The sequence below is a fragment of the Symphalangus syndactylus genome, chromosome 1, assembly GCF_028878055.3.
Source record: "Symphalangus syndactylus isolate Jambi chromosome 1, NHGRI_mSymSyn1-v2.1_pri, whole genome shotgun sequence".
Lineage (NCBI taxonomy): Eukaryota > Metazoa > Chordata > Mammalia > Primates > Hylobatidae > Symphalangus > Symphalangus syndactylus.
The window spans coordinates 122,827,353-122,840,357 of record NC_072423.2 but is presented as its reverse complement, the minus strand read 5'-3'; the positions used below and the strand labels follow the sequence as shown (position 1 = coordinate 122,840,357).

The window sequence follows — 13,005 nt, the reverse complement described above, 5'->3', positions numbered from 1 at the left end:
GAAAGGTGGGGCTGTGGTTGGCAGCTCAATGAAAGAGGAGTCCGAGGATGAAGCCTGGTGTCTGGGCAGCTTCTGCACGTCCACCCAAGATGGCTCTCTGGGCAGGGCCAAGGGTGGCGTGTTACATAGTACCAATGGGCACAGGACAGTGTTTTCAGCACAGAGCAGTGGCCAGGCCACCCAAAGGAGCTCCGCCTGGACTTTGGCTCAGCGGTGCCACTGAGGACCCGTGTGAATCGCCAGCTCATTCTCACCAATCGCTCCCCAATACAGACCCCTTTCTCCCTCAAGTTTGAGTACTTCGGGAGCCCCCAAAACAGCCTGAGCAAAAAGACCAGCCTGTAAGTCTTGCTTCTTTCACTTCCCAGGGCAGATGAAGCTGGATGGGGTGTACCCTGTTGAGCCTCTGTGTGGCTTAGGTGGCCAGTGCTGGTCGATGTGAGAGATGGGAGTGTGTGTTTTTACAGGTAGACATGGGGACAGGCAGAGAGGAAATGGCTCCTGCTGTCCACTTCTCGGGCCCTGAGTGGGCCTGTGGGAGAGGCTGGGATTGTGGCCCCTTCTCCTCAGCCTGGCCTGCTGGAATGGAGGCTTCTGATGGACCAGGCAGATGGGCCTGTAGTGAGGGAGAAGTTACTGTAGACAGAAGGAACAGTGCAGGCCAAGGGGTGGGAGGAATAGTTCAGGAGCAGGGAGTCTTCAGGGACCACTGATAGCGTGCCTGGGCTGACATGTGGAGAGTGAGATGGGGTGCCCCATAGATCAGACAGTGATCAGCAAAGCTACTATGTGTAAGGACAGAGGCAAGATCTAGAGTGCTGCTTACACATACACAGACACACACACAGACACACACATACATATACACATGCATACCCATACACATGCATATACACATATACATACACATGCAGACACAAATATACACACATACATGTATACACATACACACATGCACACACATATACACATAAACATACACGCATACACATGCACATACATACATGCTTATACACACACACACACACACACACACACACACACAGAGGTGTGCCAGAACCAGCTAGCACTGGTTCAGGAGAACTGATTGTTAAATATTCAGGAATTTTGCAAATCTCTAACTTGAAATCAAACATTATAATTTAGGACTTTTTTTTTTCTGGAATCCCCACTGTGTGGACACCTCACCACCTAATCTAGTGAAGCAAGAGGGCCCAACTTAGAAACCATGGCTATGGGTGGAAGGGGAGCCATGAACACTTTATAAGGCACTAACTTTCTATTGTGGAAAGCTAGTGTGTACCCAATGCTGGACAGATGTCAGCAGGAAAAACTGGAAATGGGCCTGTTTCAGAATTCTGGGCTAGAGATGGGGAGTCTGGGCTGGGTTTGTGTCCAGGAGTAACCATGGCACAGAGCATGTGGGCAGGGAGTCCTGCTTCAGAGCCTGCCTGGGTTTCTGGGGAGGTAATCCCTGCAGCCAGCGGGTGGCCTGCAGCTGGGGATGTTTGAATGGTAGGGGTACTGTGGGAGCAAAGACCAGAGAAGGAGGTAAAGGAAAGAACTGACCAGCTCTCCCCTGGGAAGAGCAGGCAGGGCGCCACCTTCCTCTGCTGGGCACCTGGTAGAATGCTGGTTGCTCTAGAACCTGGCTCAGGTCTTGGGACAGGCTTGTCTGACTTGATACTATTTCTGTGTCTCCATTTGTAAAGTCCCGACATGCCTCCTGCCCTGCTAAAGACAGTATGGATGCAAGAGCACCTGGCCAAGCGAAAGCAGCTGGGTAAGCGCCACCAGGGGCTTCGGGGCCCAGGCCATGGCCAGAGCCATGGCCTTCTGTGGATGTGAGCCGGCAGCTGCCAGGGAGTGGGACTAGGACCAGAGACTGCTCTCAGATGGCCAAGGCTCTCCACCTGACAATGCCTCTTCCTGTTGAGGCCACTTCCCTTCTAGGGCACAGGCTCATGCACAGGGCCTGGACTCCATTTGGGATGGGAGTGGCTCATAAGGGAGGGCTCCCATGGGGACCCGGTCTCTCAGGGAGTAGAGAGGCTGACCACGCAGGACCCTGAGTAGCTTGCCCCTGGATTCCGGGCTTCCAGGAGGAGGGCACATGTAGCCTGACCAAGTAGAGGCTGGAGGGTGGCTTGTCGGGGACAGTGCTTTGTTCACACCTGAGGGTTTGGACCTCACTCCCAACCCCAGGCCCGTGAATCCCCCACAGTCACGGTTCTTTCCCAGATTTTATGGAGAGCATGCTATCCCACGGGAAAGGAGCTGCTTTCTTCCCTCACATTTCCCAGGGCATGCTGGGGCCCCACCAGCAGCTAGGCATTGACATCACAGGCTGTGCCAACATGTGGGGCGAGTACTGGGACAACCTCATCTGCACGGTAAGGGCACACAGGAGGGCAGTGGCCTAGGGGGTGGAGAGTCTGCCCAGCCCTCGCCTTCAGCCTCTCTCCCCTCCAACACCTGGCCCTCAGACTCTCAGACCTCACCAGGTTGAAACGCAATGCTCACCGAGCTTGGGATGGGCATTTGTGTCTGAGGCAGCCTCTGGGGTTCTGGCTGAGGCATTTTAGGCAGGAGGGGTCCTCATAAGCAGTAGAACTTTCCACACCTTTTCCCAGGAGGTGCAGGGCTGGGGCCAAATTGAGGAGGGAAGAGGAGGCAGTAGGCTGCTGCCTGGGCCAGGACCCAAGACCTGGAGTAGGGAGTGTGGAGTGGAGGGACAGTAGCAGCCTTCCAGAGCCACGTCCTTGCCCCGCCCTCGGTGGGGCTCACCCAGGGGTCCATTTAACTGCTCCAGCACTCAGCATAAATGGAGCATCTACTGTGTGTGGGTTCCTGTGTGGGCCACTGTACTGTGGAGGATACAGGGATGAATAAGGTAACCAGCAAGGCACCCCTAGTTTAGTCTGGAGGGATGAAACATGCATATGTCATCCTACCGTTAAGTTGTTAAATAGAAGATTTTCATGAACTATTCAGTAAATTGAACAGATTAATTGTAGTAGATATTTGCTTTAAATTGTGTGTGTTATGTATGACAAAGAATTGATCATGTTAATATAAAAAGGGATCTTAAATAACAGGAAGCTGGGGAAAAGAATCCCAAGTGGGCAAGGTTTGAATAAACAACTCCAAGAAAGACAAATACAGACGGCCAATAAACATATTAAAATCTGTCACCACCACTGATAATTAAAGAAATGCAAAATCAAAAGAGCCACAAAATGCTGGTTTTGACACATTAGCAAGGTTTAGAAGTTGTTGGTGAAGATACAGGGGAAAGGGTGCTTTGAGCCCCCTTCTCCATGTCTGTCAGTAGAGGAGTGGATACAGACATTGGGCCACATCCCTAAGGGAATTCTGCACAGCCTGTTATATGATGCTGTATTATTAGTAAAAATTAATCCTATATTGTTGGCTGGGTGCAGTGGTTCATGCCTGTAATCCCAGCACTTTGGGAGGCTGAGGTGGGTGGATGTCTTGAGCTCAGGAGTTTGGGAGCAGCCTGGGCAACATGGCAAAACCCCTTCTCTACAAAAAATACAAAAATTAGCTGGGCGTGATGGCATATGTCTCTGGTCCCAGCTATTCAGGAGGCTGAGGTGGGAGGATCACTTGTGCCCAGGAGGTAGAGGTTGCAGTCAGCCGAGATCATGCCACTGCACTCCAGCCTGAGCGATGGAGCAAGACTCTCTCAAAAATAATAATAATAATCCTATATTGTTAAAAGATTATTAAAGGCATGTGCAGCATGCTACCCATTTATATCTGGGTCTTCACGAAAGAAGTGTAGACACTTGTACACTGAAATGCTAACAGTAAGTCATGCTGCAGAAGTAGGATTGGAGGTGATTATCACACTCTTATATTTTCTAAAAATAAGACTTATTACTTTTGATTAGCAGAGAAAAGAAATAAACTTCTTTTCATTTAAAAGACAGAAATTTGATCAAAGGGACTACCAGAGGCCGAAGAGCCTCAAGCTTGCCAGGTGCAGTGGCTCACACTTGTAGTTCCAACACTTTAGGAGGCTGAGGCAGGAAGATTGCTTGAGGCCAGTAGTTTGAGACCAGCCTGGGCAATATAGTAAGACCCTGTGTCTACTAAAAAAACAAACAAACAAAAAAAACAGTCCTCAGGCTGGGAGCTTTGTGCAGGCTGCCTGGCTGGGAGGGAGAGTGGAGATGGTGGGAAGTGGGAGAGAAGACAGAGTGGTACACAGTGAGGCTGGGACCAAACTGTGGGGCCCCTGGGCTGGCTGGACAAGTGGAGGCCCTGCCCAGAGGGGATGTGGTGGCAACCGGTGACAGGAGTGACAAAGGGCTGGGGTGTGTTTGCAGGTGGGAGACCTGCCACCGGCAGTCATCCCAGTGCACATGGCAGCGGTGGGCTGCCCCATCAGCTCCCTGAGGACCACCTCCTACACTACCGACCAGGCCCAGAAGGAACCAGCCATCAGGTGCTCCGTGCTCAGCCTGAGCCTCTGCTCCCTGGTAGCCCCCGAAACCCTCCAGCCTCCGGGCTGGGCTGCCCACGTCGGCTTGTTATTCTCCAGCTGGCCTAGGGCCATTGGTGCCACCTACAAGAAGGTTCCAGGCCAGGGTTTCCCTGGGGGAAGGTGGCCTCAGGGGACATGGCCATCACCTGGACATCTCTGAGGGATTTTGTAGGGCAGAAGTGGCGAGTAGTCAGTGTGGTCCAAGGTCAGCACCAGCCCTGGGGCCCCCGGCACAGTTGAACTGGAATCAGCACAGTCTGCTCAGGGCAGGTGGGTGGATTGCCAGGGCACAGGGCAGCCCCAGAGCCCAGCTCACCTGGTGCCGCCTGGGGAAGGCCCCAGCCCCGGGTCTCATTAATTCTCGAGTGAGGCCAGACCACTGTGGTACTTCCCCCTGCCTAAGCCCCCAGTCTCAGCCCTCCCCCCTACCTGCAAGGTGTACGCTGCCTGTGGCTGTACTGAATCCAGTCTGTCCGCCTCCAGGTTCGGCACCCAGGTCTCCGGAGGAGACACAGTTACCCGAACCCTTCGCCTGAATAACTCCAGCCCCTGTGGTAAGACATGCATGAGAGAAATCAGGGCTCTTGCCACAGGCTGTGCCTTGTGGTGAGCCAGGCTGGGAGGGAAGGTGGGAGGGAAGCCGATGGCCCATGAACAGGACCCAGGTGTCCAGGGGGCCTGTGGTTATGGAAGTGTGGATGGGCCCACGGATGCCCTGCTCTCATCAGAGTTGCTGTGTGGAGGAACAGACAATAAGAGGGGATCCCTTTCTCATTCCTCCAGCCGGCAGGACTGAGCTGCCTGAGAGCTGCTGGGGATACAGTGGGGACAGGACAGCAGAGTGTCTGCCGAGGGGCTTCCCTCCTGACGGGTGGGACAGACGTGACTGTGGGCTGCAGTGTGTGGAGTGTGTGGCATACAATTGAAGGGGAGGCCGGAGTGCTGGGGGAACGTGTTGAGGGGCCAGGGTCCCCTGTGGAGGGGAGGCAGAGTGTAGGCTGAGTCTAAGAGGAAGGATAAGCCGATGTGGGCCAGGGGAGCATGTGGGGGCAAAGAGTGCTCTCGGCTGGAGGAAGGGTTAGGAGAGGAAGCTGGCGCCACTGAAGAGGGGGCCCTGGCCACGCCGGCCCCTGCGGAGGGCTGCGAGCAGGACTGAAGGCAGGAGGGGGAGGGGAAGATGGGTTTGATGCAGGCAGATGTCTAGGTTTGGGACAGGACTTTGGGGACTTCTCAGTTTGGGGGCTTCTGGGAGATGAGGTGGGGCCACCGGCTGGGTGTGGGGAGGCAGACAGAGGTGTCGGAGGAGGGCAGGGACAGTTTGACATTGTCATGGTGCACACTGGAGAGAGAGCAATGGGGAGCCCCAGTTTAGGTTGGGGACAGATTGATGGGGGTGGCAATCTGTTCAGCCTGGGGGACTTCCCCCAGTGGTACTCAGAGGGACGGTGCAGTTCAGTTCTTTCAAGGTTAGGTGTTGCCAGATGGGTGCCAAAGGAGATACGAGGATGCTGGCAAGACAGAGGTGGACATGGCGGCCCCCAAAGACTAGTCTGGCTGGGGAAGGACGTGAAAGCTGACATAGGCTGATGGATAGATGGGGAGAAGGAAGGGCATGTGGGGGTTAGAGAGCCCAGCCTGCTCACAAACAGGCTGGAAGGAGAAGCAGCTGTGGGGAGAGAGCAGAGCGCCTGCGTTCAGGCTTCTGGACATGGAGACCTGGTCTTGTGACCATGAGGACTCAGGTGATAGAGCCAGACGGCATAAGCCTGTAAAGCCTTTTTTAAAATTTTAAATGAGAATTGCCTGGAAGTGGCATTAGAGAGGCAGAGAGGCACCCCCTCCACCCGGGTATGGGAGAACGGGTTATCTCTGTCTGGAGGTATGAGGAGGAGGGGGCCCGGGGGGGGGGGTTGTCTGCTCCTCCCTTATTCCTCACCCTGCCCCCAACATCTGCCCCAGACATCCGCCTGGATTGGGAGACCTATGTTCCAGAAGACAAGGAAGACCGGCTGGTGGAGCTGCTGGTGTTTTACGGGCCACCTTTCCCGCTGCGGGACCAAGCCGGGAATGAGCTTGTGTGCCCTGATACCCCTGAGGGTGGCTGCCTCCTCTGGTCCCCAAGCCCCTCCAGTTCATTGGAATTCAGCCATGAAACTGACTCATCAGTGAGCAGGGGTGGAGGGGCGGGGCAGGCTGGCCACTGAGGACCACTGAGGGGTCGCCAGTAGGCTAGTTGAACCTCAGTGACTGCGTGAACCTCAGTGACTCCTTGGTGACAGGTTGAGGGCAGCTCCAGTGCCAGCAATAGGGTGGCACAGAAGCTCATCTCAGTCATCCTGCAGGCACATGAGGGGGTGCCCTCCGGCCACCTATACTGTATCAGCCCCAAGCAGGTGGTGAGTTGGAGTAGGGGCTGGGAGCTGTCTGCATTGGCCAGCCAGTGGGCATGGGACAGTGCTAAGGCTGCTGTGTCTATACCAGGTGGTCCCTGCTGGGGGCAGCAGCACCATCTACATCTCCTTCACCCCCATGGTGCTCAGCCCTGAGATCCTGCACAAGGTGGAGTGTACTGGCTACGCCCTGGGTTTCATGAGCTTGGACAGCAAGGTGAGCTCTTCTGGCCTGGGGTGGGGGCCACAGCCACTGCTCCCTCCTGGGTAGCATGCTGCCTGCTCAGCCCAGGGATCAGCTGTGATCAGACTTGGGCTCAGTAGGTGGAAAGGGAGATTCCAGGGAAGAGGCATCGCCTGCAGGACTTTGCGGTGGGACCCTTGAAACTGGACCTGCATAGCTACGTGAGGCCTGCACAGTGAGTCAGCTGGGGTGCCCCATCTCCTTTCATCCCCATGGGGTGCACCCTCACCAGGCACTAGTGGAGCCAGGCAGGGTTCTCAGAGCAAAAGGACGGGCATGGGTGGGAGAAGTCAGCAGAGGAGCCCAGGGAAAGGCTGGCCCGAGGCTGGATGAGCAGAGTGGGAGCAGCCAGGAGGCCCCAGGCACCTAGCTTGCCCCAACAATGCCTATTGCTGGGCAGGCTAAGTGTGGAGCTGGACTACAGCGGCAGTATGGAATTCCAGTGCCAGGCCAGTGACCTCATTCCTGAGCAGCCCTGCTCTGGGGTGAGTGTGCTGCCACCCTCTGGCCCTGCCAGCTTACCTGGACCTCAGATGTCTCTGTGTGCCCTTCTAGGACTCAGGCCTTATAGTCTGAGTCCAAATCCCCTCCCCCAGCCCTCCCAGCCCTACCCTAGAGCCATGGGGTTGAAGAGAGAGACAAGATGCATTCCCTGCCTCCTACCTCTGTGGCTGCCCAGGTGCTGAGTAAGCTGGTGACCACCCACCACCTGAAGCTGACCAACACTACAGAGATCCCACACTACTTCCGGCTCGTGGTCTCCAGGCCCTTCTCAGTTTCTCAAGATGGGGTGAGCCGGGACCACAGAGCTCCTGGCCCTGGCCAGAAGCAGGAGTGTGAGGAGGAGACAGCCTCAGCGGACAAGCAGCTGGTGCTCCGAGCACAGGAGAACATGCTGGTCAGTGGGGGAGTCTGCAGCCCTTGCCTCGATGGCACACCCTCGCATGCGTACAGACAGCAACCCTGCACACCTCCCTCACGTGCTTGTACCCAGACGCAAACTGCATGCCTGACCCTGCCATACCCTGCATGAACACTCGGGGGTGCACTCCCACCAGAGACACCACATTCGGCACCTCTGCACAAGTGGCTGACCTGGGCATGGACACACCAGACGTTGTGTTCACATACATGCATGCACGTGTTCCAGAAATGTCCCCAGACTTCCCTTTCCCTCTTAGTCCCCACTGCTGAGATGCTGGCGGAGGCTGATGCATTCCTGTGAGCACCTCCCCTTCCCACAGACTCCATCCTCCTGTGCAAGCTCAGGGTTTGTGTCCCAGCTCAGGTGAGCCCATGGGGTTGCCGTAATTGTAAGACACTCCAGGTTCTAACGTAAATTTTCCTCTTCCGACTAATTCTCAGTGATAACTGGATCCTGGATTTTCAGAGTTGGTTAGGTAGGGGAAGGTCTTGGGAATGTCAGGACCTCAGTGGAAACCATCAACTTCTTCCTCTGGTCTCTGAGGCAACTGGAATGAGGCTGAGTGTGCGCACACCTGTATCTGCACAGTGGGCTTCCAGGGTGTGCAGAGGCAGGCTGAGGGTAGACAGCCCCGCCCTGTCTCATACTTCCCCTCCTGCTTCAGAGGCCCTCTTTCTTCTTCTCCTTGGAGGGCTTCCCTTTATGCTGTGCTCCCTTGAACTCTGCCAGGCCCTAGCCTCACTCTGCACATTTCTGGGTTGTCTCATCCATTTCCAGAGCCTCAGTGAACAGCCATATTCTCTCTGTCCAATGTATACTCCACTGTGTAGCGAGGGCCTGCTGTGTACTAGATGCTGGGCTAGGTGATGGAACTCCCCGAGGACTTTATCATGGAGGTCAGGGACACACACGGAATTGCAGAAGACAGAATGGCACCCTTGACCCACTTTGTGTTTGCTCCCTTCAACGAGCTAAATGGCGGGGAAGGCCCAGAGCACAGCCAGAGGTTCCATTCCACCAGAGCTTCCAAGGAGACACGGCGGTTAGCCACCAGGCATTTAAAAGTCCTTGGCAGCTCTGGGGAAGCCCAAAGGTTCCAGAAAAAGGACATCACATAATTAATGGTGCTGCATCTCATCCTCTGTGTGCTAACAATGCTCAGGTTTCTGGCTCCTGGCCAGAATTATCTCCCAGGCTCTAGAGCCAAACTCAACCTGTCCAAAGTGAACTCCCCATCCCCTCCCCACCTTGTCCTGCCCCACATCTGTGCCTCCTTTTTGTGGTGGCATTTTGTCTCAGCAAATACCACCCCCAGCCCCCTTGCTCATGCCCAGAGCTCTGGCACCCCTTGTCCTGACCAAGCCACCAAGCCCTGAGGATGCCCCCTCCTAAAGTTCTCCCAACACTATTCTCTTTTCTTCATCTCTACACCCATTTCTTGGTTTAGGACAGCAGTTTCTAAGCCTGGCAATAAATCAGTGGCTTTTTTTTTTTTTTTTTTTTTTTTGAGACGGAGTCTCGCTCTGTCGCCCAGGCTAGAGTGCAGTGGCGCAATCTTGGCTCACTGCAAGCTCCGCCTCCTGGGTTCACGCCATTCTCCTGCCTCAGCCTCCCAAGTAGCTAGGACTACAGGTGCCCGCTACTATGCCCGGCTAATTTTTTGTATTTTTAGTAGAGACGGGGTTTCAACGTGTTAGCCAGGATGGTCTCGATCTCCTGACCTCGTGATCCGCCCACCTCGGCCTCCCAAAATGCTGGGATTACAGGTGTGAGCCACCGTGCCGGGCCAGCCTCTTTTTTTTTAGATTGGGTCTTGCTGTGTCACCCAGGCTGGAGTGCAGTGGCATGATCATGGTTCACTGAAGCCTCAACTGCCTGGGGGTCCAAGCAATCCTCCCACCTCAGCATCCCAAGTAGCTGGGACCACAGGCGCATGCCACCATGCCCAGCTATTATTTGCAGAGGTAAGGTCTCATTATATTGCCCAGGCTGGTCTTGAACTCCTGGGCTCAAGCGATCCTCCCACCTCAGCCTCCCAAAGTGCTGGGATTACAGATGTAAGCCACTGCTCCCAGCAAATTAATACCCTTGACAAAGCTTGTTAAGGCAGCAGCTCCCAGACCCCACCTCCAGAGATGTGAAAGTCTGGGTGAGGCCCAAGAATTTGTATTTTTAACAAGTGCCTCACGGTTGATTCTGATAAGCTTGTACCAAGGACCTGTGCTGGGAGCCAGGAGTCCAAGCTCCATCCTTTCCAGCCTCAGTTACAGCCTCAGCCCCTGGTCTGGCATCATCACACTCATGTGTTGTCTGCGGCCCACCTCCCCGCCAGGTCAGTGACCTGTCAGAGGCTCCTCACTGTCCTCAGCACACAGACCAAGTCCTTCCTCTGCCTCTGAGCCTAACCACAGCCCTGGGCATTTGAAGTGGTAAAGGGCAACTTGCTCATGTCCCTTCCCTTCTAGCCTCTGACCTCTGAAGGCAGACATGACTTGTCCCTGACACTAGCAGGGTGTTGGGCAGAGTGGGTGTTGGGCAGAGTAGGTGCTGGGCAGTGCTTGTGGAATGAAAGCACCAGGTTGGGGAGCTGCTGGGCTGTTGGCTGGGCAAGGCTGGGCCAGTCAGGGCTTTCAGGGGCTGGGCTTGGGAGGGAAGGAGGATGGAGCTCCAGGTGGGGAAGTGGCCACCTGCCCTCTGCAGCTGGAGATGACACTACGTCCACATCTGCTCAGGTGAACGTGTCCTTCTCACTCTCCCTGGAGCTGCTCTCCTATCAGAAGCTCCCGGCCGACCACACACTGCCTGGAGTGGACATTCGGCAGAGCGCGAGTGGAGAGAGAGAGATGGTGTTTACTCAGAACCTGCTCCTGGAGTACACCAACCAGACCACTCAGGCACGCCCCAGGCCCACCTACATGTGGAGGAGGGTGGAAGTGGGCTGGGCTCTGTTCTGCTGGGGCCAGAGGAAAGACCTAGCAGGGCCCTCAGAAATAAGGAGCCCCTGCCTCTGTCCTGGGGCTCAGTCTCTAGAAGAGGCCCTGTGTGCAGAGAGATGAGGGCCATCCACCCTCACCTGCCTCCTGAGCCCAAAGACAGGTGAGGGGCCCGAGTGTGGGAAATCAGGGAAGGCTCCCTGCAGGAGGTGGTACATGAAGCCTGTACACCATTTAATCAAGGAAGGGAAACACGTTGACAGCCAGGCCAAAAGAAAGGCCTGATGGGTGGGGACAGAGCACCTGAGGCAGCTGCGAGGGACAGCCCTGGGGCTTGCCAGGCTTCAAGCACCAGGGCGAGCACCACAGACCAGAAGGTCACCAGGCCGTAGTGTGGAGGCTAAGCAGGGGCTGCTGGTAAGGAGTGTGAAGGAGTGGCCTGGGGAAGACTCCAGAGAGGCCGGGGACAGGAGGCTGAACAGTGGAGCCAAGGCTCTGCAGCCTGGCACCTGGGCAGCTGCTGGGGCTGAGGCCGTGGGATGGTGCATGGCAGTGTCTGAGTGTGATGCAGGGGCTGCCAGGAGATAGAGGAGGGCACAGGTGGGGCCTATGGCCAAGGGACACAGACAAATGGTCCATGGCCTGAGAGGAGCCGAGGGCTGGGCCTTGGGGGCCACCACAGGAGGAGGGGTGAAGAAGGGTGGCCCAACCAGCCAGGGTGCAGGGACTGGAGCTTTATGAGTTAGGGAGGCAGGGATAGCGGGGGAATGGATATCACCCTGGCCCTTTCCCTGCACAGACGCCCAGTAGCAGCCTGTAGCCTTCGAAGGTGGCACTGGCCTCCTGCCAACTGCTGGGCGCTTCCCATTTTCTTCAGGAGCATCAGCGCTTGGGGTCAGCAGGGTTCTCTGTGTCCCAGAGGCCCTGGCTCAGAGCCCACCCAGAATGGACAAGGTTGCCTGGTCTCCCACAGGTGGTGCCCCTGCGGGCCGTGGTGGCTGTGCCTGAGCTGCAGCTCTCCACCAGCTGGGTGGACTTTGGGACCTGCTTTGTGAACCAGCAGCAAGTCCGGGAGGTCTACCTGATGAACCTGAGTGGCTGCCGAAGCTACTGGACTATGCTGATGGGTATGTCCTACCTATCAGGGTATGCCACCTACCCACTGGTCCCCTACAGGGCTGTGCCAAGAGAAGACCCCCAGGAAGGGGCCCCTGTGCCCTGTCTCTGCATGCAGGCTCCCAGGGCAGGCACCACTTGGAATTTCCACAGAGCAGCCAGTCCCCCCAACCCCACATGATCTCAGGGTTGCCCTGCCCTGCAGTGCTGAGCAAGACCAGAGGTACAGGCCTGGGGGTGGGTGAAGTCTTCCTGTGGGAGTACATGGGGCTGCCTGCACTCATGTGTGTTCCCTTCCCTTTGGTGTAGGCCAGCAGGAGCCAGCCAAGACCACTGTGGCCTTCGGGGTCTCCCCAAATAGTGGGCTGCTAGAAGCACGATCCGCCAATGCACCCCCAACCTCCATCGCCTTTCAGGTTTTCTTCACTGCCAGGTACAGCCCCTTCCAACCTTCCCCAAACTGCCCACAGAGCCTAGACCCCCTGCCCAGGTGCCTCCTAACCTCAGCCCCCACATGCTCCCCACAGGAGTAGTGAGCTGTACGAGTCCACGATGGTGGTGGAAGGTGTGCTTGGTGAGAAGTCCTGCACCCTGCAGCTCCGGGGCCGAGGCTCCTATGATGAGAGATACATGTTGCCTCACCAGCCCTGAGGCTCTGCCCCAGCCCCAGGCCCCAGCTGGAGAATAAACAAACATCGCCCAGGGATTAGGAGCAGATCTGCAGCACAAAGACACAGACTTGGGGACCTGGGGACCTCTGGGCAGCTCCTGGAATGGAAGAACCCCCTTCCACAATGGTCTCAGCCTAGGCCCTCATGATATGTCCTCAGAGCAAACATAAAGGACAGACCACATCACAGTAGAGACCACTGCATTGAGAATCA

The 13,005-nt window shown here is 56.0% G+C and overlaps 1 protein-coding gene across 8 annotated transcripts in view; it reads left to right on the top strand.

The window, feature by feature from the left end:
- Positions 1–12,985, top strand: part of DLEC1 (DLEC1 cilia and flagella associated protein) — an 80,097-nt gene extending 67,112 nt beyond the window's left edge. For 3 of the 8 annotated variants that reach the window (XM_063612086.1, XM_063612096.1, XM_055282902.2), the window contains 15 exons: positions 150–341; positions 1,713–1,783; positions 2,242–2,393; positions 4,356–4,474; positions 4,997–5,067; positions 6,473–6,678; positions 6,793–6,909; positions 6,995–7,120; positions 7,228–7,322; positions 7,548–7,632; positions 7,827–8,045; positions 10,805–10,966; positions 11,883–12,132; positions 12,431–12,554; positions 12,649–12,985. In XM_063612086.1, the coding sequence (XP_063468156.1) occupies positions 150–341; positions 1,713–1,783; positions 2,242–2,393; positions 4,356–4,474; positions 4,997–5,067; positions 6,473–6,678; positions 6,793–6,909; positions 6,995–7,120; positions 7,228–7,322; positions 7,548–7,632; positions 7,827–8,045; positions 10,805–10,966; positions 11,883–12,132; positions 12,431–12,554; positions 12,649–12,772 (2,113 nt within the window). In that variant the 3' untranslated portion in view covers positions 12,773–12,985. Of the gene's footprint in view, positions 1–149; positions 342–1,712; positions 1,784–2,241; positions 2,394–4,355; positions 4,475–4,996; positions 5,068–6,472; positions 6,679–6,792; positions 6,910–6,994; positions 7,121–7,224; positions 7,324–7,547; positions 7,633–7,826; positions 8,502–10,804; positions 10,967–11,882; positions 12,133–12,430; positions 12,555–12,648 lie in introns of those variants that run through there. The other 5 variants (XM_055282927.2, XM_055282919.2, XM_063612089.1 and 2 more) reach the window with 5 other exon arrangements.
- The last annotated feature ends 20 nt before the right edge of the window (positions 12,986–13,005 follow it).